General features: G+C 42.2%; 1 protein-coding gene and 1 pseudogene across 1 annotated transcript; both read left to right on the top strand.

The window, feature by feature from the left end:
- The first annotated feature begins 7,992 nt into the window (after nucleotides 1–7,992).
- Nucleotides 7,993–19,249, top strand: LOC137892120 (deoxyribonuclease-1-like). The gene is made up of 9 exons (XM_068737046.1): nucleotides 7,993–8,293; nucleotides 11,940–12,081; nucleotides 12,344–12,432; nucleotides 12,592–12,678; nucleotides 14,495–14,607; nucleotides 14,995–15,107; nucleotides 15,241–15,392; nucleotides 15,581–15,674; nucleotides 19,059–19,249. The coding sequence occupies exons 2-9, from the start codon at nucleotides 11,941–11,943 to the stop codon at nucleotides 19,104–19,106; spliced, it is 837 nt and encodes a 278-aa protein (XP_068593147.1). The 5' UTR covers nucleotides 7,993–8,293; nucleotide 11,940; the 3' UTR covers nucleotides 19,107–19,249.
- A 1,803-nt stretch (nucleotides 19,250–21,052) lies between these two features.
- Nucleotides 21,053–26,180, top strand: LOC137892117 (deoxyribonuclease-1-like; annotated as a pseudogene).
- The last annotated feature ends 609 nt before the right edge of the window (nucleotides 26,181–26,789 follow it).

The following is a 26,789-nucleotide window of genomic DNA, read 5'->3' as shown; positions in this document are numbered from 1 at the left end:
CCCAGGCTTTTTTCCTCATTCTGAGAAGGGTCCCCGCCACTCCCTCATGGTTTGAGTTATGGGCTTCTTGTGCCAACAATGTAAACACCCATGCTTCATATGGCAAAACTGGCACTGCAGTCTTGTTGTCATCATCAAACATCTGAATCCTACCCCCACAAACAAGAAGTCCAGAGTCCAAATCTTTGTACACTGCTAATCTGCTTAGAGTCGTGTCTGGAAAAGTTACACCTTCCTGAGCTGCGAGAAAGAGGTCTCTGAGTGCATCTTCACGTTCTTCCACAGTTAGCACAGGTCCCTTGGTCTTTTCCTTGAGTGACATTGCCTCCCACTTTGACTGACCTCTGGGCTGGCCTTTCTTCTCCAGCCACATATGTGCAGCTCTGCACACCCAGCCGATGACCTTGACCAGTTTAGACAAGCTACTGAACTTCCTCAATTCCACCAGATTTTTGATTACCCAGCCAGCAGGTTTCCTTCTTGGAAGAGGAGGACTTGGGTTTGATGCAGTTTTTTCCTCTTGAACTTCACTTTTTTGGCTCTCCTGCAGAGCTCGCAGGTTTTCCTTTTCCTGGCCCATTTTTGCTTGAGCTCTTGTCAATACAGCTGCGAATGCCTTCCTCTGGAGTTTGTTTACACTCTCCCTGGCATGAGCTGCAACCTCTCCAGCAGACTTTTTAGGCCACTCCTCTACTGGCCACTTCAAGAAGTCCAGTCCATTCTGCCATGTGGAATTCTCCTTTAGATCATCAGGTGTGCCGCCCCTTGTAATGATGTCAGCAATGTTCAGATCTCCAGGTATCCACCACCAATCTTGCACTGGTCCAGCCTTCTGGATCTCGCCCACTCTATTTGCGAAGAAGGTCTGGTAACCATAGCTTTCTCTTTGAATGGCCCCCAGGACTGTTTGACTGTCAACTAGATGGAACCATCTCTCAATCTCCATTCGTCCATGCTTTTCAATATATTTCCTGATCCTGGCTGCAAAGACAGCTCCACAGACCTCAGCTTTGACTGCTTCTCCCTTTTGATCCAGCGGTGTAAGCTTGGCTTTCGATTCAACAAATCGGACTTCAATTCCTTGACTTGTCTCCCACCTCAAATACATCACAGCTCCATAGGTTTTGTCACTCCCGTCTGAGAATGTGATCCCCCATGGTTTACCTGTCCATTCAGCTGGTGTGAGGCTCCTTTGGAATCTATTCTGTCCAAGCTGCACATACTCTTCAAAAAGCTGAATGGCTTCTTCTCTGAGGCCTTCTGAAAGAGGTTTATCCCACGTTTCGTGGGTCAGCTTACCACCTCGACCTTCCTGGAACACTTTCCTGACAAGGATTGCCCCTTTCTGTTTGGCAGGTGTAACTAAGCCAATTGGGTCGTACAGTCCAGCTACTTGGCTTAGGAGTCCCCTCCTAGTCAGCGGGTTAGGTGTCTCAGGTCTCACCTCCTGTTTGAGAAGATCCTTGCCACCTCTCATCTTCTTTTTCCTTTTGGAAAAGTTAATTGATGTCATCATGTAGAGTTTGTCTTCCTCCACAGAACATCTGGTCCCTTTCGAAGAAGATTGTTCATGCTTACACCTTTGAATTTCTGGCTGCTATTCCATACAACTCTCACTGGAGTTGTCACTGAATGAGGGTTTGGTGCCACCAGATGGCTTACGTACCACACTGGTCCTTTCCACTTGTTCATGATTTCTTCAGTGAGTTTTATGGCTGCCCCTCGTTCAACCATCTCATGGATTTGGGTTGCATATGCAACTTGCCACTCTGGTTCTCTCTTCAGTTGCCTCATGGTCCTCAAGAATGTAGCCTGAACTGCAGCTTTGTTGTTGGGGAGAGAGGTGGGATCTACAGTCCATGGATATCTTGCATCCCAATGTGGAGATTTTGTGTGAGCTTCCTCTCTGATGTAGGTGAGGCCTTCTTTTATGATCTCAAGCTCCCTCTCCTCTGCCAAGGTCATTTCTTTTCCTCCTGCTTGGCAGTGTCCGCATCGACATCCTCCACATCTTGGTTCACATGCAGCTCTGATGCTGTCCCACCTCCACCACTCCAGGAAGTCGCGGTTACCAGCAGCTGTAAACTTGGCCTGAGCCACATCCTCCTGTTGTGACTGGGCTGCCTCAGGTGTTGAACTCCTGAGGATTTCCTCATGCTTGACAGCAGCTGTCCTCATGGAGCGAGCAAAGTGTGTTTTGGACTTGTGTGCTGCCGCTTCTACTTCCTCAAACAAGTCGAGGTGTGCTCCGCCCACTGTCTTACCCAATGGACTTTGCCATAAGACAAGATCTCCTACAACTCTCACCCTCTGCGGAGTGAGTCTTCCCTCTCGGTGGCTAATGAGGAGTTCAACTTCTTCTGGCCTCCTCAATTCCTCAAGCTCGACCTCTGGGAAGAATTTCTGCAACTTCTCAGGTTCAATTACTTTGTGCACTTTGGCAATTTCATCCAAGCCGTAGCAAACAAGTTCATGTGCCCTCTCTGTTTCTTGAGGAGTTTTGACTCTGACTTTGAGGACATTTCTCTCAGTGTTCACCTTCATGGTCATTTCACCAACCCCGTGCACAACTAAGGTTATCTTCTCACTTTGTAACTTCAGCCTGTCAGAGCCTTATGGGTAATGTAGTTTGTGTCAGATGCAAGGTCAACCAGAGTCCCAATCTTCTGCCCTGCATTTGCAGTGACCTCCATCAGCATCATGATGACAGGAAGTTCAGACAGCCCCTTTTTCTCTAAAAGCTCTGACTGGTCTTTAGCATTGTTTGTAACTGCGGTTTTGTTGGCGAAAGCTTCTTTGCACCGTTCTGCTAGTTCTGGGGAAAGTTCAGACAATAACTCCTCTTGTTCCTCTGTTAGCTTGCTTTTACCTCTGCTGCCTTTTCCACTCTTTCATCCTCATCCCTTCTTACTTCTCGTTTTGGGCAGAGAAAGTAATGGTGGTCTGGGGTGCCTCCTCCCTTTTTACAGTGTTTATTTCGGCATAGGAAGGTATCTCTGCAATATCCATCGTCATCGTGGCCTGATTTCTCCATCTTCTCCACAATCCTTAGCTGTTCAAGCCTCTCAAGGATTACTTTGTTCAGGAACAGGGACCACGCCCAGAACGGGGCTCATTTCCTGTGCACAATGTATTTAAGCACAACTAACCCGTTCACTTCCTCTTCGACTCTGCTTTCACATGACGTACGACAGATGCTCTCTGACTCAGCTTCAAACACAACGTACAACAGACGAGCAACGCTCCATCCCTACCCTACATCCCTCTACCTCGACCCCTACCCTACATCCAGACTAGCAAACGCTCCCTGGCTCAGCTCCAACACGATGCACAACAGACAAGCAAACGCTCTCTGGCTCAGTTTCAACAAGATGCAAGACAGACGAGCAAACGCTCTCTGGCTCAGCTTCAACACCACGTACGACGACAACAAACAAACTTCAACTCAGCTTCAATACGATGTACGAAAAACAAGTGACATCTTAAAACCGCTTACCTTTGCTCAAAGGCTCTTACCTTGACCCCTTCATCCCTCTACCTCGACCCCTTCATCCCCCTACCTCTATCCCTACTCTTCATCCCTCGACCCCTACATCCCTTCATCCCTCTATCCCTACCCTTCATCCCTCTACCCCTTCAGCTTCCGAAATCTAACAATCATTCCATCATGCAATAAACCTTGAAACTCATACTGTTATTGGCATGGTCCTTGTTAGTGAACCACATGGTCTTGTATACTTTTGTTTGAAATAAGTACTACACGCTACAAATCTCAGTTGTGGAGACATTGGTACAACTGTCTCTTTGTCAGGCATTGGTAGGCCTATGTACTTTTAATGTGCTTTTGTATGTAGTTTATTATATTGAATGTCCTGTCTTATCTGGACCCTGAGTCTGAAATAAAAGTTTGACTGATTGATTGACAAGTGAAAAGTACTTTTCTCATTTAATTAAGAACTCTAGTGCACAGAAATCTGAATTAGTATGTTAGTGTTATTATCAATGAAGAGGACATAATTGTGTATCACAATATCTCAACATACCGTATGATTTCATTACGATAAGATTTCATTAAAAAGGCGATAAATTGTCATATTGAATTATCACCCGGTGTGTCGACGGTGGCACACGAGAACTACCAAGGTGTTTTCCAAATTTCCAGTGGCCAGCATTGTGAATGCAATCAATATTCATGCAATAAGTAATACTCAAACCTTTTTCTGGAATAAAAGTAGCAAAATTACAGTTGTTAGAGGGTCTGTAAAAATATTTTTTTACGAATTCCTCTGGATAGACTGCCCTGGTCAGTAGGTGTTAGAACACACTATAGCAAAACAATGTACAAAAAGACCAAAAAAATAAATAAATTGAGTTTTATAAACTTAGTTCAGGAACAGGGACCACTGTCGTGGAAAAAAAATATCCTGTACCCGCTTTGCGTGAGTCTTTTGCTGCTGAAATAAAGAATACCAAAGACCAGAGGTTCCCTTCTGTATATTTATTTTCTGCGCAGAAAAGGTTCAATCATCACATCAGAATGCGTACAGTCTCAGTGAGGAAGAACCTCGAAAAAAATGAACAAGCTTTCTTTATGCAGAATGAGCAAAGGTCGGGGCTGATGGCCAATGTTACAGACATAGGAACAACAAGTGAAAACAAACGGCCAGCAACCAAAACAAGCGGCCCGAAGGCTTTGGCGCTGGGATATTCTCATACAACATTCTCAAAACACAGTTAGTTATCTATGTGAAAAGGAAAGAGAGAATACTTCTTTCCCACAACAAAGTCACAGTGGTGCAGTTCAACAAAGTTCAGAGCAGAAGTACTTATGCATGCATACAATATTCTAATATACTCAATATAAATATATACTAAGTAGAAACATATACTAATATACTCAATAAAAATATATACTAAGTAAAAACATATATATATATATATATATATATATACTACGTAAAAAATGCCATTACACCACGCCTCGAACACAGCTCCGCACAAAGTATTTAAGCACAACGAACCTGTTCACTTCGATGACAACGGTCATCGGCCTCATCAGGGACGGTGATGAGTCTGCGTACAGACGGGAGGTTGGACAGCTGGTCCTCTGGTGTGGTCAGAACAACCTGGAGCTGAAGAGGCTCAAAACTGTGGAGATGACAGTGGAGGAGCCCCCCAACACTGCCCCCCCCTCACCATACTCAACAGCACTGTGTCTGCTGTGGAGACCTTCAGGTTTCTGGGATCCACAATCTCCCAGGACCTGAAGTGGGCCTCCAACATTGACACCATCAGGAAAAAGGCCCGGCAGACTGCTGATCCTGTTTTACTCCACCACCATCCAGTCTGTTCTCTGCTCCTCTATCACTGTGTGGTTTGGATCGGCCACCAAACAGGACAGGAACAGACTACAACGGACTGTCAGCAGAGAGGATCATTGGTTTCAGCCTGCCCTCCATCCTGGACTTGTACATCTCCAGAGTAAGGAAGCGGGCAGGAAAGATCACTGCAGACCCTTCACACCCTGGACACAAGCTGTTCCAACTCCTCCCCTCTGGCTCTGTACGCCAAAACCACCAGACACAGGAACAGCTTCTTTCCACTGGCCGTCACTCTGAAGAACAATTAATCAGATATACTGCACTACCACCTCTAATTGCACTATCACCTCAATTCCACTGTCGTTGTTGTAGAGGTTTATGTTCATATATATATATATATATATATATATATATATATATACTTTTTGATACATATTTTATTTATTTGTACATAGTTGTTAAACGTTAAATGTTTATACTTACATCTGTTCTACTTTTTTTGGTTGTCCTTGTTTCATGTTTTTTTTATATTTCTCTTGTTTATTTGCATACGCATACATGGCCAATAAAGCTGATTCTGATTCTTCCTCTTCGACAGAGTTTTCTGATCCCTCCCTCCAACCCTGTTTTTGTCTCTCTCTCTCTCGTGCAGTTTTTCCTGCAGGATTACAGGAACAACGGGGGACTCTGCACCAACTGAGCTTCCGAAGAGACGGCCCCCACTCTACAGTCTCCATTCCCCCCGTTCCCGCCAGCCACCGGACACCAACGGTCCCCCATTGCTCCCCCATCGCTCCCCCAACCTTCTTTCTACAACCCTCTCTACCCTCCTTGTTTATTCTTCCCTACACCCTTTCATCCCCTACCCTTCATCCCTCTACCCCATCCTTTACATCCCTTCATCCCTCGACCCCTTCATCCCTCAACCCCTTCCGCTTCCTAAATCTAACAATCATTCCATCATGCAATAAACCTCTTGAAACTCATATTGTTATTGGTGTGGTCCTTGTTAGTAAAATGTAACTTGGAGAAGACATAGGGATCTGTGGCGCTCCAAAGCAGGCGCCAGCTGTATACAGTGTTCTACACATAGTGCAGTTCAACACACACACACTCACACACACACACACACACACACACACACACACACACACACACACACACAGACACACACACACATATAGCAAATTCATAAGGCCCAGCGTTGAACACACACACCTATTGCAACACCCATTACATGACATTGCATTACAGTCATTTAGCAAGATGCTTTTATCAAAAGCGACTTACAATAATTGTATTCGACATAGGTATTCAAGAGAACTACTAGTCACCAGAAGTCATAAGTGTATCTCCTTTTTTTAAAAAGCAGCTAAGAGCATGAAGCAGAGCAAAAGTATAGTGCAGAAACAAACTAATACAAATACAATAAGTGCAACGAACTAATATGAATACAATAAGTGCTAATACAATACAATAAGTGTTAAGTGGAAGGCTCATTGTAGCACTTCCTGAAGAGGTGAGTTTTCAGCCTGCGCCGAAAGATGGGCAGCGACTCCGCTGTCCTGACGTCAGTGGGAAGTTCATTCCACCACTGTGGGGCCAGGACAGAAAACAGCCATGACCGGGTCGATCGGCCGCAGGGACCTCTGAGCGACGGGGCGACCAATCGCCCCGAGGCAGCAGAGCGAAGTGGTCAAGGCGGGGGTGTAGGGCTTGACCATGGCCTGGAGATAGGAAGGAGATGTTACTTTCACACACACAGACAGACACACACACACACACACACACACACACACACACACACACACACACACACACACACACACACACACACACACACACATCAACAATAGCAAAGTCATATGGCCAAGCATTGAACCCACACACCTATTGCTACACCCCCCCCCCCACCCACATCAACAATAGCAAAGTCATATGGCCAAGCATTGAACACACACACCTATTGTAACCCCCCCCCCCCCACACACACACACACACACACACACACACACACACACATCAACACAACATAGCAAAGTCATATGGCCGAGCATTGAACCTATTGCAAAACGCACACACATAAACAGATGGCAGAACGATTAACCATGAATCTGTGACCTACTGATACCTGTGCTTAGCCACGTATACACACACAGTTCCTCTTTTGATGTTTCATGCGTTTTAGCCACGTACACATACAGACAAAGGTAACCTTTTATAACATATGACCTATATAACCTTTTTTGCATATAACCTTTTTTTATTCTTGATATTTTAACACTTATTGCTTAGGGATAGGGCTCCTACCTCATAAAGGTAGCAGTCAAATAACCTTGCCAAAGAGAACATATATTTGAAAGCTGAATCTGTTATATAATCCATGCTTTGCAACAAACCTGTATAATCGTTTTTCACTGTGATATCATGTTTCCATTGTCTTGTACCTAACAGTGAGCAGATGTGCCATACGTCCTGAGTAACAGTGTGGGGGGGGGGGGGGGGGTCACTAAAGTCAGAATAGACGGAAGGGGGTCAGGTAAGGCCCTGACCAGAGCAATAGCTTGTCTGGGCGGAGTACAGCGCTCCTAGCTGTCTCACAAGACAGAGGGCTGGACTTCCTCTGGCTCTTGCTCAGCTGATGATAAATACCTTCGATTTTAGAAGATCAAGGCAGAAGAAGGAGGAGCGGCAGGTCGTAACCTGTGTTAAATTTAAAATTAATTTAACCAATCTCCGGACTTTTTGGCAAAACACTTTGCTCACTGGTTTAGGTTTTATTCTTTTTCTGGTGTTGCAAACTTGTTGTAGACCACTTTTTCTCTGAATTGGAATCCAAAGAAATATATTTTGAATTGAATTAAATAAACAAGTGAAAACTATTTTATTTTGCTCCATTTTTCCATCCCGGACAGGACATCGAAACCAAGAGAGAGGGGTCTCCTCTAGGGGGAGATCATTCAGCCACTGAAGTAAGCTGCAGCACGCTCACACCACGGCACATCACTGATACCATCTCACACACACACACACACACACACACACACACACACACACACACACACACACACACACACACATAGTCACATGCATTCTTAAAGTAGGAGAGACCTGGGGACACCTCCGGTCACCAACGACCGTGAGTTTGAAAGAGATTCAAACCTGTGGATCTCAGAGCTGAGATATAAAAAATATCTTTTTAAAACCAATTGCTATCCGAGCACTACACTATACTAAAACGTAGGTGAAAAAAAAAAATCTGCATATTCACATAACACTGAAACATTTGACAAGTGAAATACAATGTTAAATGAAGCTCAACACCTACGAGGGCTACAAATACACTAAATGCAACTAACTAAGTGCAGACACATGAATACACGCATAACAGGATGCTTCATCATTAACGGACAATGCATATAATCAAAATGAATGTAATTGATAAGAACCAGTCACATATATGTATATGACAACAAAGCAGGTAGAAAACCCAAATAACACAATTCAACAGGCCTCTGCACATTCCAGCAACACTGCCGCGCTAAAACACACATTCTGTCACACACTAAAGGGCACCATTCAAATATTATTCACATCAGAGGGAACAATATTAATTCTTTGAATACAAAGAGTTTATTACCGCGTTTGTTCAGTACATCAAGAGGTCCTTTTTGATTGCCATGGACGACAGTGATGACAGTGATGACAGTGATGACAGTGGAGCCTCCCCAGTTTTACTTCTTGAATTTGTTTCAATGCGTTTGAGGGCTGAAAATGTCCGCTAGACAGAAGCAGTAGATATTGGGATTGTCACCGCCAAACATGCCAAAACGCTAAAAATGTAATGTCACATAAAAACGTCTTACATATCTTTAAACTTGAACTCTTACTACTACAAAGGTCTGCTACCTAGTTTCACAACAGTCACGCTAGCCCACTGACCAATCGAGTCGCACGTTAATGCTGACGTACTTGTAGGCCAGTAAGAAGGCTCTGACATGTCAAAGAATACGCCCAACATGTCAAACTAAAGATCTGATTGGTTGAAGACTATGACAATCAACAGTATCGTCCCCATTTACTTAAACTGCAAAGAGATTCACTTGTCAGTCTGAAGACCTCTTGGTGCTAAGCAGAGCAACTGAGGAAGACAGTAACTGTGCAATGAGATAATAAGCTAATGGGAAAAAATATTTAGAATATATGTAGTGTATTTAAGAAAAAAATTTCAATTATAAAATAGCATAACTTTGTGATTCTGTCTAGGCCAGCAGAGAAGGCCTTGCTGGCCCTGATGGCCCACAACTGGGTTTAAATACTCTGTTACAAGTAAAAGTCATGCATTCAAAAAAGTAGCATCAAAATATAGCTTATTTACTTAAACAACCAAACGTAAAAGTAGCTATTCATTGTGTTGAATGTCCCATTTCATTATAATGTATTTTATAATACTGGATTATCATAACTGATGGATTTATGTGTAATTGTTACTGTTACAGCTGGTAAAGGCAAAACTAATTGTAACAAATGTATATGCTGAGATTTAGCATGATCAATATTAATACATCATACTTTATCAATGTTTTTTTTGTTTTAACAATCTGAAGCTGCAAAGTAACTAAAGCTGTCAAATAAATAAAGTGGAGTAAAAAATACATACTTCTGAATTGTAGTGGAATAGAAATACACAGGAGCACAAAATGGATGTACGGTGCAGAGATATGGATATACTCAAGTAAAAGTACCTCAAAAGTACAGTAGGCCTACTTGAGTAAATGTACTCATTCCACCACTAAATGCCACTTACTGATTCCATCCATCACAGCACAATAGAACATTTTCTGAGGTCTCAATAATGGCGCACCCATCATCACACTCATCTCTGCCCATCTTTTGAAATATGAATGAATTTGGAAACAATGTGAAACTTGATTGATGATTATATTTAAGAATGCATCTACCTCTGAAAAAATAAATTAATAAGTGTATAAGTAAGTCCAGCCTTCAGAAAACAAGTGTGTCTTAAGACGACACATGTTATATTTCCAGGCTGTAGTTTGGTTCACCTCATGTTTTTACTGGGAGATATTATTTTTCATTTTGGCGTGAAAACCATGTAAACATGACTCAATAGAAGAGAGAGATTTCATCACACATGACCTCAAATCAACTCCCTTTATCACATATTCACGCCATCTGTTGCCTTCTCACTGCTACCGTGAACACCGCAGCTAAAAATAGCCTCTGTTGATCATCTGTACACTCTAGTTCAAGAGGTGCTTTGACCGGTGGAATTATCAGATAATAATCCTTAATAACCTTTCTAATGTTAATATTGTGATTTACATTGTAAATGTAAGCACTTAAATTATCTTTTTCTTCATGTAAACACACGTTAAAATATGTAGCTACACAATGCTAGCATTTTTGTTTTTAACAATTTAAAGTTTTTAAGGTGCAGGTTTGAAAGTAAATTTCTCTTATAATTTTAGAAATCTTATTATTTCTAAACACAAAAACAACACGAGCCATTAAATGCTCTATCTAAGTTATATTGTACATGCTTGTATTCTCAGTGGTTGGTGCCTAACAGATTTATTATAAATCAATTGTGAAATTCTTCCACAAAACATACTGCAAATATTGCTATTTGGAATTTTACTTCCATAATATTTTCCCAAAAAGTTCTTCCACATACACCTACTGTCAGGTTCAATGCGTTTGCATGCAACCTTTACATGGGAGCTGACAGAAAATGTATTTCATTTAGCAGTACACACTCTAAATGTCACACAGCAGGGGCGGATCCAGACGTTGTAAACATTCGGGGCTCAGCCCAAACCTGGTGGGGGGGCCAGTCTTTTTTTTGTGCCCTATTTACGGCAGCTTTATGCACGCAAGCAAATTGAGATAATAGAACGCCTAAAACTTATACATCTTTCGGGAAAAACATGAGAGTTGCCAAGGAAACAATCATCCTATATTTTATCTTCTTGTTCTCAAACTGTATTCATCATTCTGACACCGTAGCCCAACAAATGTTGAGGATGAAAAAAAGTCAAAGATTGTCTTATTACTATTTTTGAATTCCATAACATACTTAATTAGGCTAGGAATTAAGCGTTAACAGCATTAATAATCTGGAACTTATTTTTGTTACACAGTTGGAGAACTAGTCTTGCAGATTATCTAACAATATACACAGGGACTGGTTTTGCTTGATCTTTAATAAGATGTTATTTGAAAGGTGAAGATGATTCATTAAACACAGGATATGGTTTTTACTCTGGCTGACTAAATGTAAAATATGGCAACAGTATGCGTATAGGATAATAAAAAGTTCACCACATTGTATTTTACAACCTTTGTACCAAGAATCACCTCCACACCAGTGTGACCAGGGTGACAGAATAATGATAGAAGATAGAGATCCTGCTGTCGTGTGTCCAGGGGTGCAGATGTTGGTGCGTCTCTGACTCCCACAGCTGGGCAGAGAGTCTTTCAGGCTCCTCTAGCATGCAGTATAACTATTACATGCTACCTGTCCATGTGTCATAAAATCAAGATTTAGAATGATGTATTTTAAATATACATACTAATGTGACCTCTTTGGCCCAGGATGCGTTGGGTGTGTGCCTTGGGCCTCTTGTCGGCCCTGCTGCATCTGTCTACCTCCCTGCTGCTGCTGGGAGCCTTCAACATCCAGACATTTGGAAACCAGAAATCCTCCAACCCGGCTCTCATGAACATCATCAGCACGGTCTGAAAATGTTTTGTTTTTTTGGCATCCAATATTCCTTTTTTTAAGACTGTATCTCATCAATATAAAGAGGATATATTTTGAACAGCGCTGAGTAACGTTAAAATACCACAAGGTTTACTCGACATCTGGCCTCCCTTCAATTGCAATAGTTTCAGGAGAACTCTACTTGAATCGAACGAAACTAAACAGACCACTAATATAATAAGACGGCACTGCCGCAAGAACTCTAATCAGATATGTGTTGTTTTCTGTTTCTCAGATTGTCTGTCGCTACGACATCGTTCTGATCCAGGAGGTCAGAGACAATGATCAGACAGTGACTAACAGACTCAGGACGGCCGTCAACGGGTTAGACTAACCACACACCTTATATAGTGCTTATATTACTACACACAGAATATAGTGACCTTCTGTAGAAGTTAAGTTGGACGGCTCATGAACTCACATTATGATTTGAGACAAACAAAATGATGGTCTACATCTGTGTGTTTGTGTGTGTTTTCACAGTGTGTGTGGTCAGCACAGGTACGACTACACCGCCAGCAACCCTCTGGGTCCTAATGTACACAAGGAGAAATATGCCTTCTTCTACAGGTAAACAGAAAGAGGCAAAAACAACCGATCCTCTGTTGGAATCCTCCGTTGAGATCCCACATCAGTGAACAGAAAACAAACTATTTCTCTTTTAAAGTTATACTTCAGATCTGCACAGTGTCTTTGTCCTTATTGTCAGCGATTAGTGCCAGAAAACTACTTATGTAAAAGTAGCCAACATTACAATTAAAATACTCAACTACAAGCATTCAACATCGAATACATAAGTATTATCAGAAAAACGTAAAGTATCACAAGTATAACCACATAATGAAGCAGACTGGGCCCTGTCAGAGTAATAGATTACAATGCTAGATTATTATTGTTAGCTGGTCTTGGTGGAGCCAATTTGAACTAATTGATCTAATTTCCTAATTTAATCTGTACCAATGCCTCATGTTATAATGTATGTTATATGTTTTGTATGTGAAAGCACAATCTGAAAAGTAACCTTAAGTAAAGTAACTGAAGTAAACTGAAGTTATTGTAAATATTTGCCTCTGAGATATAGTGGGGCGGACGTATTTAGTAACAGGAAATGGAAACACTCAAGTTCAAGTAACTCAAAATTGTACATGTATATAGCGTCCAAAACTTGTAGCAGAGTGTGAACCTTAAGTTGACACATGTTTCTGGTCCTATGCACATAACTCACACCGACGTAGGTGAAAGCAAGAAAGCTTTTATTGATCCAATTCCCTCGTACAAGTTGGTGAAACAACTTCCTTTCTTCCTAAAAGTATCGCTGTTTATCTCGACACACTCAAGAAGTCCACAGATTAATCCACAGATTGTTCCACAACATAATCCACACAACACGGTTACTCCCCACCACTGGTTTTTATGAAAGATGGTTCAGTACAGATATTAGCAGATCGGAGTTTACAGTAAATATGGGTGATCATGTGTCACGTACTACAAAACTCTACACTATTGACAGCTTTTCATGCCATCGAATGCAATTTCTCAACAAAGGCACTTAAAGGGCCAGTGTGCAGGATTTAGGAGCATCTAGTGGTGAGTTTGCAGATTCAAACCAACTGAACGCCCCTTCGCTCATCCCTCCTTTTACAAAGATGATGGAGAACTACAGGCGCCTTCAGGTAACACAAAAAGCCAGCGTTTGGTTTGTCCATTCTGGGCTACTGTAGAAACATGAAGGAGAAGACCCACTCTCTACGTAGCTAAAGACTCATTCTAAGCTAACAAAAACGCAACGATTCGTAGCTTCAGGTGATGAAAACATTCAAACAACACTCTGCCAATAGATCCCCCAAAATCCTACACACTGTTCCTTTTTGAATGCAAATTACTTGCAGATGTGTTGTGAAAAAATAAAATACATTTGAAATTCCCATATCATATGGAGTGTCACATAATTGCATAACATGCACAATATACAGCATAGCCCACCATACTAGCTACTATATAAATAGCCCACTTTAAAAACACCAAACACATCATGAAATTTTAATTCTGCAAAGAATACTGGTGAATACAGAATACCTTTTGGTCCAACTGTATTTAGTAACACAGACTTCCTTTGGTAATTATACTTACATTTGTTGGGCAAAAAAAACAAAAACATGACACAACTGCACATTACATTCATCCATTCACACATTCAGGACCGGTCAAGCTGCTCCCTAGTGGTCACAGGACCGATAAATGACTTCTGAAAATGCTCCAGCGATGCTGTGAATAGCTGACTACAGGAAAGGGTTGATGAGCTTTAACCGCTTTTTGAAGACTACTTCAAAGGCAATGTGTTTACAGTTAGTGAGAGATGTGGTTAAGTACTATCTTTCCTCTGCAGGACGACGACGGTGGCCGTGGTTAGATCCGCCATCTACAACGACGTTCCCTACGGTTTCTACGGTCGCTTCAGCCGCCCGCCCTTCATCGTCGAGTTCACCTCCGAACAAGCCGGTACGCTCTGAAAGAGTGCGGCAAAGAACAGAGAGCGATAACTCTTTCTCACTGTCAGACGCCAGTGATGTAGATTGCCTCTCTTGTTAGGCGACCAACTGAGAGCTAAACACCAGACGTGTGTGAGAGATTCTGAGGTCACGATCTGTTGGTCACCAAGGCCCCTTTAAAAACTGTTTTGTCTTCAGTTGAATTCTGACTGCCATACAGTATTTATGTCAGCCACATAGGGCCGGCAACTCTGTCCTGCCACATTTAAAAGACAGTGAGCTCACTTTTTTGTTATATGAATCATGTCTGCCATATCCAAAACATCAACTTGTCTCTTGTCATCTCACATTTCCCTCTTCGTTCACTCACTCCTTTCTCCTTCCTCCTGTTTTATAGTTGTGAGGAACTTTGTTCTGATCCCCCAGCACACCTCTCCAAGAGCCGCTGTGCAGCAAATCGATGCCCTCTATGACGTGGCGACTTATGTCATCAATCAATGGAACACCAATGTGAATGTTCTCCTCCAGAAAACACGCAAAACCAATTATTTGGTGGAATTTTTTTTAAAAAGAGTGTAAAGGATGATTAATTTGTTAAAATACGAGATGGGGATGGTTGAAACTATTTCTGCTCTCTCTGCAGAACATCGTGCTGCTGGGCGACTTCAACGCTGGAGGCACTTACGTAACGCCCCCCAGATGGCAGCAGATCCGCCTCTTCACGGACCCGCAGTTCCACTGGCTGATCAACAACGCTGCGGCCACTTCAGTGCGAACAGGCTTACCTTACGACAGGTGGACACACACACACACATACACACTTGCATGCACACACACACACACAGACACACACACGGACACATACACGGACACACACACACACACACACACACACACACACACACACACACACACACACACACACACACACACACACACAGGTGTACAGACTCTAAATTCCACTCCTCTTCCTGTATCTGCAGGATTGTGGTCACTGGTGCCATGAACACTAGAGTGGTGCCCAACAGTGCTGGGGTCTACAACTTCATGTTGGCCTTTGGTCTCACCTTGCCGCAGGTAAAAACAACTTTAGCTTTAACTTTCCTCAATAATAGAATTCACATTTTTATGTGTGCCGTTGTCATCGTGGCCGTTGTAGCGGGCTAATTTCGGTTTAAATTTATACTTCCACGGCAAGGGAGAATCAGTGATCAAAAAGGTGGATCATCCAGGACCGTTCCTCAAATGTGACGATGTCGACTACATAATTTGTGGGCGTGGCAGACATTGTTTGACCTCTTCTCTGATTTTGAGGCGGCTGTAGCTCAGTGAGTAGAGCGTGTCGACCTCCAACCAGATGGTTGACGGTTACAAAGTGTAGAGAGTAAATGAGTAAATGAGTAGAAAGGAAGAGTGTGTCAAGAGTGTGGATTAATTGGCAGAAATAGAACATAATATTCATACATTTGTTTTTATTACTGTATAATGACTGAAACTAAGAAGGCTTATGCTTTACTTCGCTTAGAAAAAGACATTTTTTATCTTTATAGGAAGCGGGTCCTCCTCCACAGAGTCCGCCATGTTGCACCGCCATGAGCCTTTCTTTAACTAAAGGTAGTGATAAGCTCCAACGTTACTGGTGCTTTTTATTAGTACGTTGTAATGTTTCGGTGTAGTTTATTATCACGCTGCAGGGAGCATCTCCTCTGCTCTGTCTGTCAGGGCTGATTACATTACATTACAGTCATTTAGCAGACGCTTTTATCCAAAGCAACTTACAATTCAGTATCTATCTACACACCGTAGACGCAGCTACGGGAGCAATTTTGGGGTTAAGTGTCTTGCTCAAGGACACATTGACATGAGACTAGTAGAGCAGGAGCCGGGGGATCGAACCGCCGACCCTCTGATTGAAAGGCGGCCCTGCTCTCCACTTAGCCACGATCACCCATCCTTCAACGACACTCACGCACACATGGAACTAAGTCAGCATACAGAGCACAGAGGCTGCAGAGGAAAAATCCAAAACTTTATCAATACATCTGTTCAACGAACATGAACATGTAAACGAAAGTGAAACCTAATTCAATCTGCTCTGTCTGCAGCCTCTCCTCCACCGCTGCTATGTTTAAACAAACACAACGATCGGCCAAAAGCTTTTTCTTTTCTTTTTTACAAACATGCTAAAACCGAAGCTGTCTGTCCTCAGTCTGTTTCTGTTAGTTCCTTATGAACTTCTCTGCTGGCTGAGACGAAGCAGACAGGAGGACAGAATCAATGACTGATACTATACTATCAATGAACCACGGGGACAAACAGGACTCAAAGGCACTCAAATGGATCAGTCAAAAAAACGTAGTCGATGAAAAACTGGCAGAGAACATAACACTAGGAGAATCACTGAAACGCTGGACACAAAGGACTAAGATGAACCGGCACAGAGACAGGGGAACACAGGGTTCAAGTACAGTGGGGAGGTGTAGGTGATGGGACACAGGTGGGATCAATCAGGGGCGGGGCAGACAATCACTGTGGCGGGAAAACACAAAGGCAGGAAGTGAAGTGACATGAAATGAGAGGAACATGCCAACCATTATGAAATACAGCCGCCTTTAATAACTCTGGACTAACATGTTGGTTGGAAATTCTTTTAGAAGCTCCATCATCGTTGTGCCGTCGATGAGTGACTGCATATGTTAGTACCCCATATATAAGGTGGTCATTTGTATTATTTTGTGGCCTCTACTTAAAGCCCGCCATTTTGCTTAGTTTATGATGGATAGGACATTTTAGGATATCATATTATAATGTAGTCTTAGAGTTTTTAGTAAGGCCTTTATAGCTTAATATGTAATAATTATTTAAGATCCCTTACTGGTTCCAGTCATTTTTTTGTCCATTAATATTATTCCCTCCCCGCGGCTCTCATCCCTGCAAATTTGACTATTTTCTTTGATTCCTTAAATAAAACCTTTGGTTAATTTTTACGAAATATGTCTCTGTCTCATAATGGTAATGAATCTGTAGGCCTTAACAATTCTAAAAGAAATGATATCTTACGGTTAAGCTTAAACTTCCTGGGGTGTGATTCCCCAGGTGGCGTTGTTGGTTCCTTCATTTTCCCCCAAAGGCCGCGCACATAAACATTACAGTTGCTGCTCTAGAGACGATATTTAGTTGTATCTCAATTATGAATGACTTCTAATCTTGATCTGAATTTTTTTGTTTTTCAAATTCTATACAAGTTTGTAAAAGCAATGATTTAGTCATGAGTATTTAAGAGTAGCTCCTTGCAGTGATTAAATCCTACAAACCACTTCATGTTTCATCCTCTTGTCACAGCGTAGGAAAGCACATCGCTATTGCCATGGATCATTTATTGTAACCAGCATTAATTAGCTAGCTAACTAGTGGACAGCTGACTAAGTGGCTAGCTTGCTAGTTCCAGCATGCTTTAATGCTACACTGGTTACAGAATATGAGCTCAGCAGCAGCTCTGGGTCTTACTCCCCGCCACTCCAGGGAAGGACAAGCTACCATAACTATCAAAAATCACAATTTTCTTTTGTGCTGGTCAAATGAACACAAAACCGTTCATTGCGTTCTACTTCTGTTCCATTTCAATGGTTTTCTCCTTGCAGCAGTGATGTAGAAGTATAGTGACGGCTTGGTCAATGCACGGTGACATCCCTGTTGGGAGGTTACAGGTGAAACAGATTGTGAACACGAGGAGGTGTCAGTAAGACGTTGTTATGAATCCCAGTGTTCTTCTTGGCAAGACCCGCCCTGCGCAGCCATTCAAGAGCAAGGATTGGCCAGCAACCATGCTCACCGAGGTACTGGTAGCCTGAGTTGTTCAGGTTCTATGCCCTGACCAATGGGCTATACTGGCCCAAACTAGTCAAGGTCTAATGCCTAAACCTACACAGGGCAGTTTTGCCAAGAAGAGCATGATTATTGCGCATCAGTGTATCAAAGTCCACCTCCATGCACCTCTAAAACTCACAAAAGAATCCGATTTTAAGGAAGGTTATGTGCTGGACTGTTTCTTTCCTTTGAGCAGTTGCCAGGCAACCGAAGGAGACTTAAGGAAATTCTCAGACCAGCCGAGCAATAGTTCAGCTTAGGGCCCCAAATAATGCAGCACATTTTTATTTTTTTTATTTCAAGTGTTTGATTTTTTAAAGCAAACTTGCACACATACATGCTTGGTAAATGGTCATCAGTTTTGGTTGATGGTGCTGAAACATGCAAAACCAGTACTGTGTGTAGTCCTTCAGTGATGTAAGTGAAGAGGGTGTTTTGATGACTTGAGTTTTACAAAACATAATAAACCTGTTTTCTGTCGAACCGAGGACATCTTGCTGAAGCTGGACCAACTAGAAATTGTGCCACAGGGGAAACCCACAATGTTTTCTCTCTCTCTCTCTCTCTCTCTCTCTCTCTCTCTCTCTCTCTCAGGCATTGGCTGTCAGCGACCATTTCCCTGTGGAGGTGACGCTGGCGTAAAAGAGTACCTGAATCACGACTGCCAAAACCGTTGCAGAGACCTCCACGGTGAATTTGGATAATGATGACTCATGGGGGTGCAACCCGCTGCAACCATGCAGCATTGAATTGACTAGACCAAAATAAACAAATTATTTCTGCTATTCTGTTTTGTCATTTTTTTCAATGTTTCACCTTCATTGTATCAAGTAGCAGCACAATTTTCAGAGGTATGTATCGAAAATGTTGCACAATAAACTAAAGCTATCTGCATGTCGTGACGCCAGCAGCAGTAGCAGTACGTCTGAAAGAGACTTTATGAGGATCATTGTTAAAGATAAAGTACACGGCTAAAAATGAAAGTGACGATGTGATTTTTAACAGCTTCATTTCATTCCTTAATCACACAAATCAATCCTCTGACAACAAAAACTATCATTGCTTCAGATATTTCAGGCTAAATGTAAATAAAACTGTGAGATCACAAAGGCATCGCCCACTGTGGGCTGTTCAAATGCTCCCAGAGTTACTTTCATTAGTTATGGCTCTTGAAGTTACAGCAAGGCTAGGCACTCAGTGGAGACCGGCCTGTGGCAATAACTGACTGTTCGCTAAAGACCTCCCCCGAAAAGCAAATGTCCAATCACAGCTTAGCAACCGTAACTGGGCACAGTAGGTCTGTGAAGCTTTGGCTAACTAGCATACTGAATATTTCACAAAATATGGTTTAATGGTAAATTAGAACGGATTGATGTAACTTTAAATAAAGTATTTAGAAATTTGGATAGAAAACATTTTTGTCATTGAATCACTGGTGTCTATCAAGGTTCAAGGTTAAGTTATTGTCATTGTCCAACACAGGGTTAGCAACCAAATGCAGTTGTTCCTTTCTGCTACATAAGTGAAACAAACAAACTACTTATTATGGTGAGTGTTTCACGAGCTTGCTGGTTGAACAGTGAAGGTGAGCTGCTGCAGGGAGCTGTACTCAATGATCTTAGCACAATTGACACAAATGAACACGTGACACCAAAGGCAGATGCGTTTTTCAACTAGCGTCACAAACTCCCCAAACGCATGTATCATTCTATTAGTTTCCCCTCTCTCCTCTAGCCCCTTCTCTTTTTAAGCATCTCCATATACATGCCCAGCGACTTCTGAACGGAGTCTTTGGTGATGAAGTTTCCAAAGTGTTTGATGTCGGCGTCTCTGTTGGACGTCAGCTTGTCGATGGTTGGCTTCCTCATCATGGACTTGGTGGTCGCTCTGGCGTGGTCTGTGAAGTGGACAGATGAACAATTGTTCTCCAAATTCTTCATCATTTTTAAACACAACAAATGGTGAGGAGGATTTATTTTCACTCCAGGCACCTAAAAAATGGTACAATGATCTTATGTTACTATTTTTAAGTTACATACCTACATACATAAGTGGGGTGAAATTTAACATAAAGAGCATTATTATTCTTGAAACCTATTTTTGAACAATTAAAAACAAACCAGGATGTGGGCTCTGCAGGATGATTGTTTCCTTGGGAATGATGTGCAGATTTTTAGGCTGTCCATTATCTCATAAGGCTAGTAAAATAATGTATATAGCTGACATGAATAGTTTACAATCCATCCCCGGCCCCCTCTTAGGTTTGGGCTGAGCCCTGAATGGATCCGCTCCTGCTGTGGAGCCCTGCAAATGTTACCTATCAACACAGTGAGTTGGAATTTGAGTTGAATAATTCTAGAAACTAAATCAAATCAAAATCAGGAATTCTTTGAATTTCTATTATAAGACTGACACATTGTAGCCGACACATAAAACCACTGTGAGAGTCAATTTTGCCGAACGGGCCTCCTTGACCTGAAAACCTCGATCCCCACCTGCAACACACCTCCTCTCTTCACCCCTCCCCTCCAGCCTGACCCGGTCACATGCACTGTGCAGGTAAATAAAAACCTCCTGATTAGACACTACCGACGGCTCTGCTCAGAAGTTGCAGAGGAGCCTCCGGGGATTTACACAAGCAAAGCCTCTGTGCCCTGCTCTCAACAGGCCTTCTCCTTCCCCACACGACTCACAGAAGCAGGTAAATATGCACCTCGGACTCTTCTTTCATGCTAAAATGTTTTTTCTCGTCACAGTAACATGGATGAATTATTTATTACAATATTAAAAAACAGTTTGTTGTCGCGGAGAATCATCTTTCTTGCAGACTATCTAACACTATGCACAGATCATACTTTATGTCACAGTAACACAGTTTATGGTTTTTAATCTGGCTGACTAGATGTAACTTACAGTCACATTTTATGTTGGATCACCAATACAAAAAGCCACCACACTCGAGCTGATGATATTTTACAACCTTTGTACCCGGAATCCTCTTCGCACCAGTGTAACCACGGTAAAAGGAAAATGTATTCTCCCACAATGCTGGAAGTAATATTCTACCCAGGATCCCCTCTGCAAACAGCAGCGCATGAAACGACTCGCAGTGAGATAAACTTACAGGAATAGAGATTCTGCTGTCGTGTGTCCAGGGGTGCAGGTGTTGGTGCGTCTCTGACTCCCACAGCTGGGCAGAGAGTCTTTCAGGCTCCTCTAGCATGCAGTATAACTATTATTACTCTGTCCATGTGTCATAAAATCAAGATTTATAATGATGTATTTTAAATATTCACACTAATGTGACCTCTTTGGCCCAGGATGCGTTGGGTGTGTGTGTTGGGCCTCTTGTCGGCCCTGCTGCATCTGTCTACCTCCCTGCTGCTGCTGGGAGCCTTCAACATCAAGTCATTTGGAGACAAGAAATCCTCCAACGCGACTCTCATGAACATCATCAGCACGGTCGGGAACTGTATAAATATAAACATTTTTCTTTCTTTCTTTCTTCCTTCTTTTTTTCTCAGATTGTTTCACATTACAATTACCCACATTTGAAGTGTAAAGACAATATATATTTGAACGGTGGAGTTTGGGGAGACTCACAAGAGGTAGATTAAATACAAAAACAAAAAAATGCATCCTACATTTCCCACAATGCAACCGTTAGCATTTTATAATTTCTCCAGACCCTCCTTGTCTGGTAAATATCCATGGCTTTTAAATTCTACTTTCCCACTTTGCAATGCATGTTTTCAGTTTGTACTGTCCAAGCCCGAGCTCATATGATCCTAATGACATCACTATGACATCATAAGGGTCATTTTCTCCTCCAGAATACATCATACAGCTGTTTTGAGAGGTATTTAAAGTAATACTTCCCAGAGATCAACTGTAAGGATCCTTTAAAGAGACTCTGGTCCTTGGAAACAATACCACTTTCTTCCACAGGGGTCGCCAAAAACATAACAAGAAGAAAGCGTTAAATAAAGAATAAACATGACAAATTTACTTTGGTGTTCGTTGTTATTTGATTACAGCTGATCAATGAAACAATTTGTATAGGGTCGAGTGAAAAAAAACATTAGAGTTGAACTAGTAGAATTAGTGAAGTGCCCCTTTACTACCGACATTCATCATTACGGGAAAAGAGATGACTTGTTGGTTCCCCTCTTTAAGTTGTGTTTTCTGTGTGTTTTATGGAGAACCATACATGAATCAACTCATATAATAAGACACCACTGTTACGAGAACCCTAATAATATGTTTAGGACATACGTGTTTTGTGTTTCTCAGATTGTCCATCGCTATGACATCATCCTGATCCAGGAGGTCAGAGACAGCGATCTGTCAGCGACCAAAAAACTCATGGAGCATGTCAACAAGTTAGACTGCACCTTACAAAACGCACATGTTATTATTATGATAATGATATTTATTATGATGTAAGATAAACAAAATTAGGATTTAATCTGTGTGTGTTTTCGCAGAGGTTCTCCTCAGTTCAGGTACAGCCACATCGTCAGCGAGCCTCTGGGTCGCAGCTCCTACAAGGAGAGATATCTCTTCCTCTACAGGTAAACAGAGAGAGGCAAAAACAACCGATCTGTTGTAAGAAATCCTACGTTGAGACCCCACATCAGTGACCAGAAAACAAACTTACATTGTTGGATTATTAATGTTGATTTTAACGTTGTAGCTGGTCTTAGTGGAGCTCATCTTAACATCTTGATATGCTCTGGGGCAGTTTAATCTGTAACAATTTGTCATATATTATAATGTATGTCATATGTTTTGTATGTGAAAGCTCAATCTGAAAAGTAACAGTGAGTAAAGTAAGTAACCTTAATTGTAAACATTTGCCTCTGAGATGTAGTGGAGTAGAGAGGTATTTAGTAACAGCAAATAGAAACACTCAAGTACCTCAAAGACACCTCAAAACTGTACTGAGGTGCAGTACTTGAGTACATGTACTTAGTTACTTCTCACCACAGGTTTAATTAAAGCCGGTTCAATATACATATTAGCAGATTGAAGTTGGTGAAAACGCTACACTTTTGACTGCTTTTCGTGGCATTGAATGCAATTTCTCAACGAATTCACTTAAAGGGCCAGTGGGCAGGATTTAGTGGCATCTAGTGGTGAGGTTTCAGATTTAAACCAACTGAAGACCTCTACCTTCACAAGCGTGTCAGAGAACTGTCCTATCCTATGGCAGTTATACCTAAATTATTTTCCTTGGCGAAAAAAAAAGGCATGACACATCTGCACACCACATTCACCCTTTCAGGATTGAGCTGCCCCCTAGTGGTCGGCCCCAGAAGGCACAGGACTTACTTGTTCAAAAGTAAAAGTTTTTACAGACAGCGACAGATGTGGTCAAGTAGCATCTCTCCTCTGCAGGGAGCAGACGGTGTCCGTGGCTAAAAACTACACCTACGACGACGGCTGCGAGCCATGTGGGACGGACACCTTCAGCCGAGAGCCCTTCGTCGTCATGTTCACCTCCAAAGAAACCGGTAGGCCCCGGGGGGAGTGTGGCAAGTCCGCTTTTTCTCTGTCACCAGTGATGTCGATTACCTCGTTTATTAGGCAATCAACTGAGAACTTGTGTGAGATTCTGAGGTCACAGATCTATTGGTCACGAATGCCCCTAAAAAAACCCCTCTAAGACTTGTAAATTCTTTCTGTCACACAGTATTTATGTCAGACAAATGTTGGCAGTGTTGGCATCTCTTTTCTGTCATATCCAAAAATCTCAACTTCCTCCTTCACACATTTCCCCCCTTCATTCACTCCTTCCTCCTTTTTTTTATAGCTGTGAGGAACTTTGCTCTGATCCCCAGCACACCTCTCCAGACTCCGCTGTGAAGGAAGCCGACGCCCTCTTTGATGTGGTGACTGATGTCCGCGCCCGCTGGAACACCAATGTGAATGCTCTCCTCCAGAAAACACAGGAAAAAAAAGAGTGCAAAGGATGATTAATTTGTTAAAAATATGAGATGGTGGGTGGTTGAAACTATTTCTGCTCTCCCTGCAGGACATCGTGCTGCTGGGCGACTTCAACACAGGCTGCAGTTACGTATCAGGCTCCGACTGGCAGCAGATCCGCCTCTTCACGGACAAGAGTTTCCACTGGCTGATCACCGACGAGGCCGACACCACGGTGTCACACACTAACTGCCCTTACGACAGGTGGACACACATGCATAGACACTTGCATGTACACACATCACATGCCACACAGAGACTCTTAATTCCAACCCTCTTCCTGTATCTGCAGGATTGTGGTCACTGATGACATGATGAAGGGAGTGGTGCCCGGCAGCGCTGAGGTCTACAACTACATGGTGGACTTGAAACTCAGCCACAGTCTGGTAAAGATAACTTTAGCTTTAAATCTCCTCTATGATAGAATTAATATCAGTTGCAATGTAGTAAAAAAGGCAGGGTCTAGTAGGAGTTGCTTAAAACCGGCTGGGGATCGCGTTTTTTCTTGACCCTATTAATAAGTGGGTAGAGCGTGTTGTCTTCTAGAACGTTGGCTATATGATCACTGACTCCTTCTATCCACAAGTCAAAGCGTCCTTGAGTGAGACAAGATGATCCCAGTGCACTTTAAAGCAACCTACTTCTTCTAAAATGCTTAGGAAGCTGCATTCATGCGCTCGGGTTGGCTGCGGTTCTGAAAAGTGAAGCCAATGCAAAAGTGCCTTAAACTTGCATTCTCTCTAAAGGCCATCTGGTCGCAAAAAAGAAGTCTGATTGTATAGAAGTCTATGAGAAAATGACTCTACTGCTCACTTGATTTATTACCTCAGTAAACACTGTAAATCTCAGTGTCTAGGTTCAAGTCTTCTTCAATACATCATGATGTTCATTTAGTAAATTATGGTCCATTTAGAGTCAAATAGACCATAATCCAAGCCCTGGATTATGGTCTCAAGCCACGCCCTCAAGCAGACCCTGAATTCCAGGGTCAGCTTGAAGGCATGGCAACCTTGTTATTGACATGTCGCTACCGCTACCAGAGTCGTATACTGCATCTCTACGTCACTCCTCCGCAGTCCAAATGTGGTCACTTCCAGCTCACCGGTTGCAAAAAGCCAAGATGGCGACGACCAAAATGGCAAACTCGAGGCTTCAAAACCAAGATCAGCCGAGTAATAGTCCTACTCAAAGCCCCAAATAAAGCGTCTAATCTTTTTTTTTTTCTTTTTTAATGCACACACTTGGAAAATGGTCAGCAGTTTTGGTTGAAAGGCTGAAATGTAAAACCAGTACTGTATGTAGTCCTTTAGTGATGCAAGTGAAAAATGTTTTTGACGACCTTTTGAGTATATATATATATATATATTTTTTTAACATACTAAATCATGTTTTACATGGAAAAGCCTGTTTTCTGTTTAACCGAAGCAATCTTCTATATGCTTATGCTGGACTAACAAGAAATTGTGCAACAGGAGAAACCTACTACGCTTTCTCTCCATCTCCCTCAGGCATTGGCTGTCAGCGACCATTTCCCTGTGGAGGTGGAGCTGATTGACCAGGCTGCTGCTGCCTGAATCTCGATTCCCACAAGTGTTGCAGAAACTTCCAGGCTGAACTGGAGTCATGAGAGATCAGTGGGGGAACTCTTTGCAATCACACAGCCTTAAATTTATGAGACCAAAATAAACAAATAATTTCTGCTATTAAACAGAAGTCCACGCACCTGTATTGTATCAAGTGGCAGCACAATTTGTAGTGGTAGGTATCGAAAAATGTTGCACAAAAAACTGAAGCTATCTGCATACAGCAGTAGTAGTAGTAGTAGTAGTACGACTGTCTCAAAGACAAATCGAAAGATACTTTATTTCTTAATGCGACCATGGAGATCATTTCTTAAGATGAAGTACACTGACAAAACTGAAAGTGAATCTTTTTATTCTTTAATCACACAAATCAATTCTCTGACCACATAAAAACTCCCATTGCTCAAGCAATTTCAGGCTAAGAAGCAGTCAAGTCATGTTATGTTGAGAAATCTGTCACAAAGGCATCGCCCACTGTGGACTGTTAAAATGCACCCAAGGTCACTTTCATTAGTTATGGTTCTTGAAGGTACAGTAATGCTAGGCACTTGGAGACCACCGGTTCGTGGCAATAACTGACTGTTCACTAAAGCCCGCCCCCAAAAAAGCAAATGTCCAATCACAGTTCAGCAACCGTAACCCAGCATGGTATGTTTGTGAAGTTTTGGATTTCTGTACAAACCAAAGCAGTGAATTTAGCTTTTCAAAAAGAAAAGAATGAGCAAAAAGTGTAACACATGGAATTGTGTTTATC

This window comes from Cebidichthys violaceus, unplaced genomic scaffold, assembly GCF_023349555.1.
Source record: "Cebidichthys violaceus isolate CVI_PGR_0920_01 unplaced genomic scaffold, fCebVio1.0.p SCAF_75, whole genome shotgun sequence".
Taxonomy (NCBI): domain Eukaryota; kingdom Metazoa; phylum Chordata; class Actinopteri; order Perciformes; family Stichaeidae; genus Cebidichthys; species Cebidichthys violaceus.
Note: the sequence above shows the minus strand (reverse complement) of the source record. Positions and strands in the feature narration are given on the sequence as shown.

What these genes read in the sequence shown, in the direction of transcription:
- LOC137892120 (XM_068737046.1), top strand. Translation starts at nt 11,941, where the DNA reads ATGCGTTGGGTGTGTGCCTTGGGCCTCTTGTCGGCCCTGCTGCATCTG. An exon ending in TCAATCAATGGAACACCAAT is followed by an intron (nt 15,108 to 15,240) that starts GTGAATGTTCTC and finishes CTCTCTCTGCAG; the next exon opens with AACATCGTGCTGCTGGGCGA. An exon ending in ACAGGCTTACCTTACGACAG is followed by an intron (nt 15,393 to 15,580) that starts GTGGACACACAC and finishes CTGTATCTGCAG; the next exon opens with GATTGTGGTCACTGGTGCCA.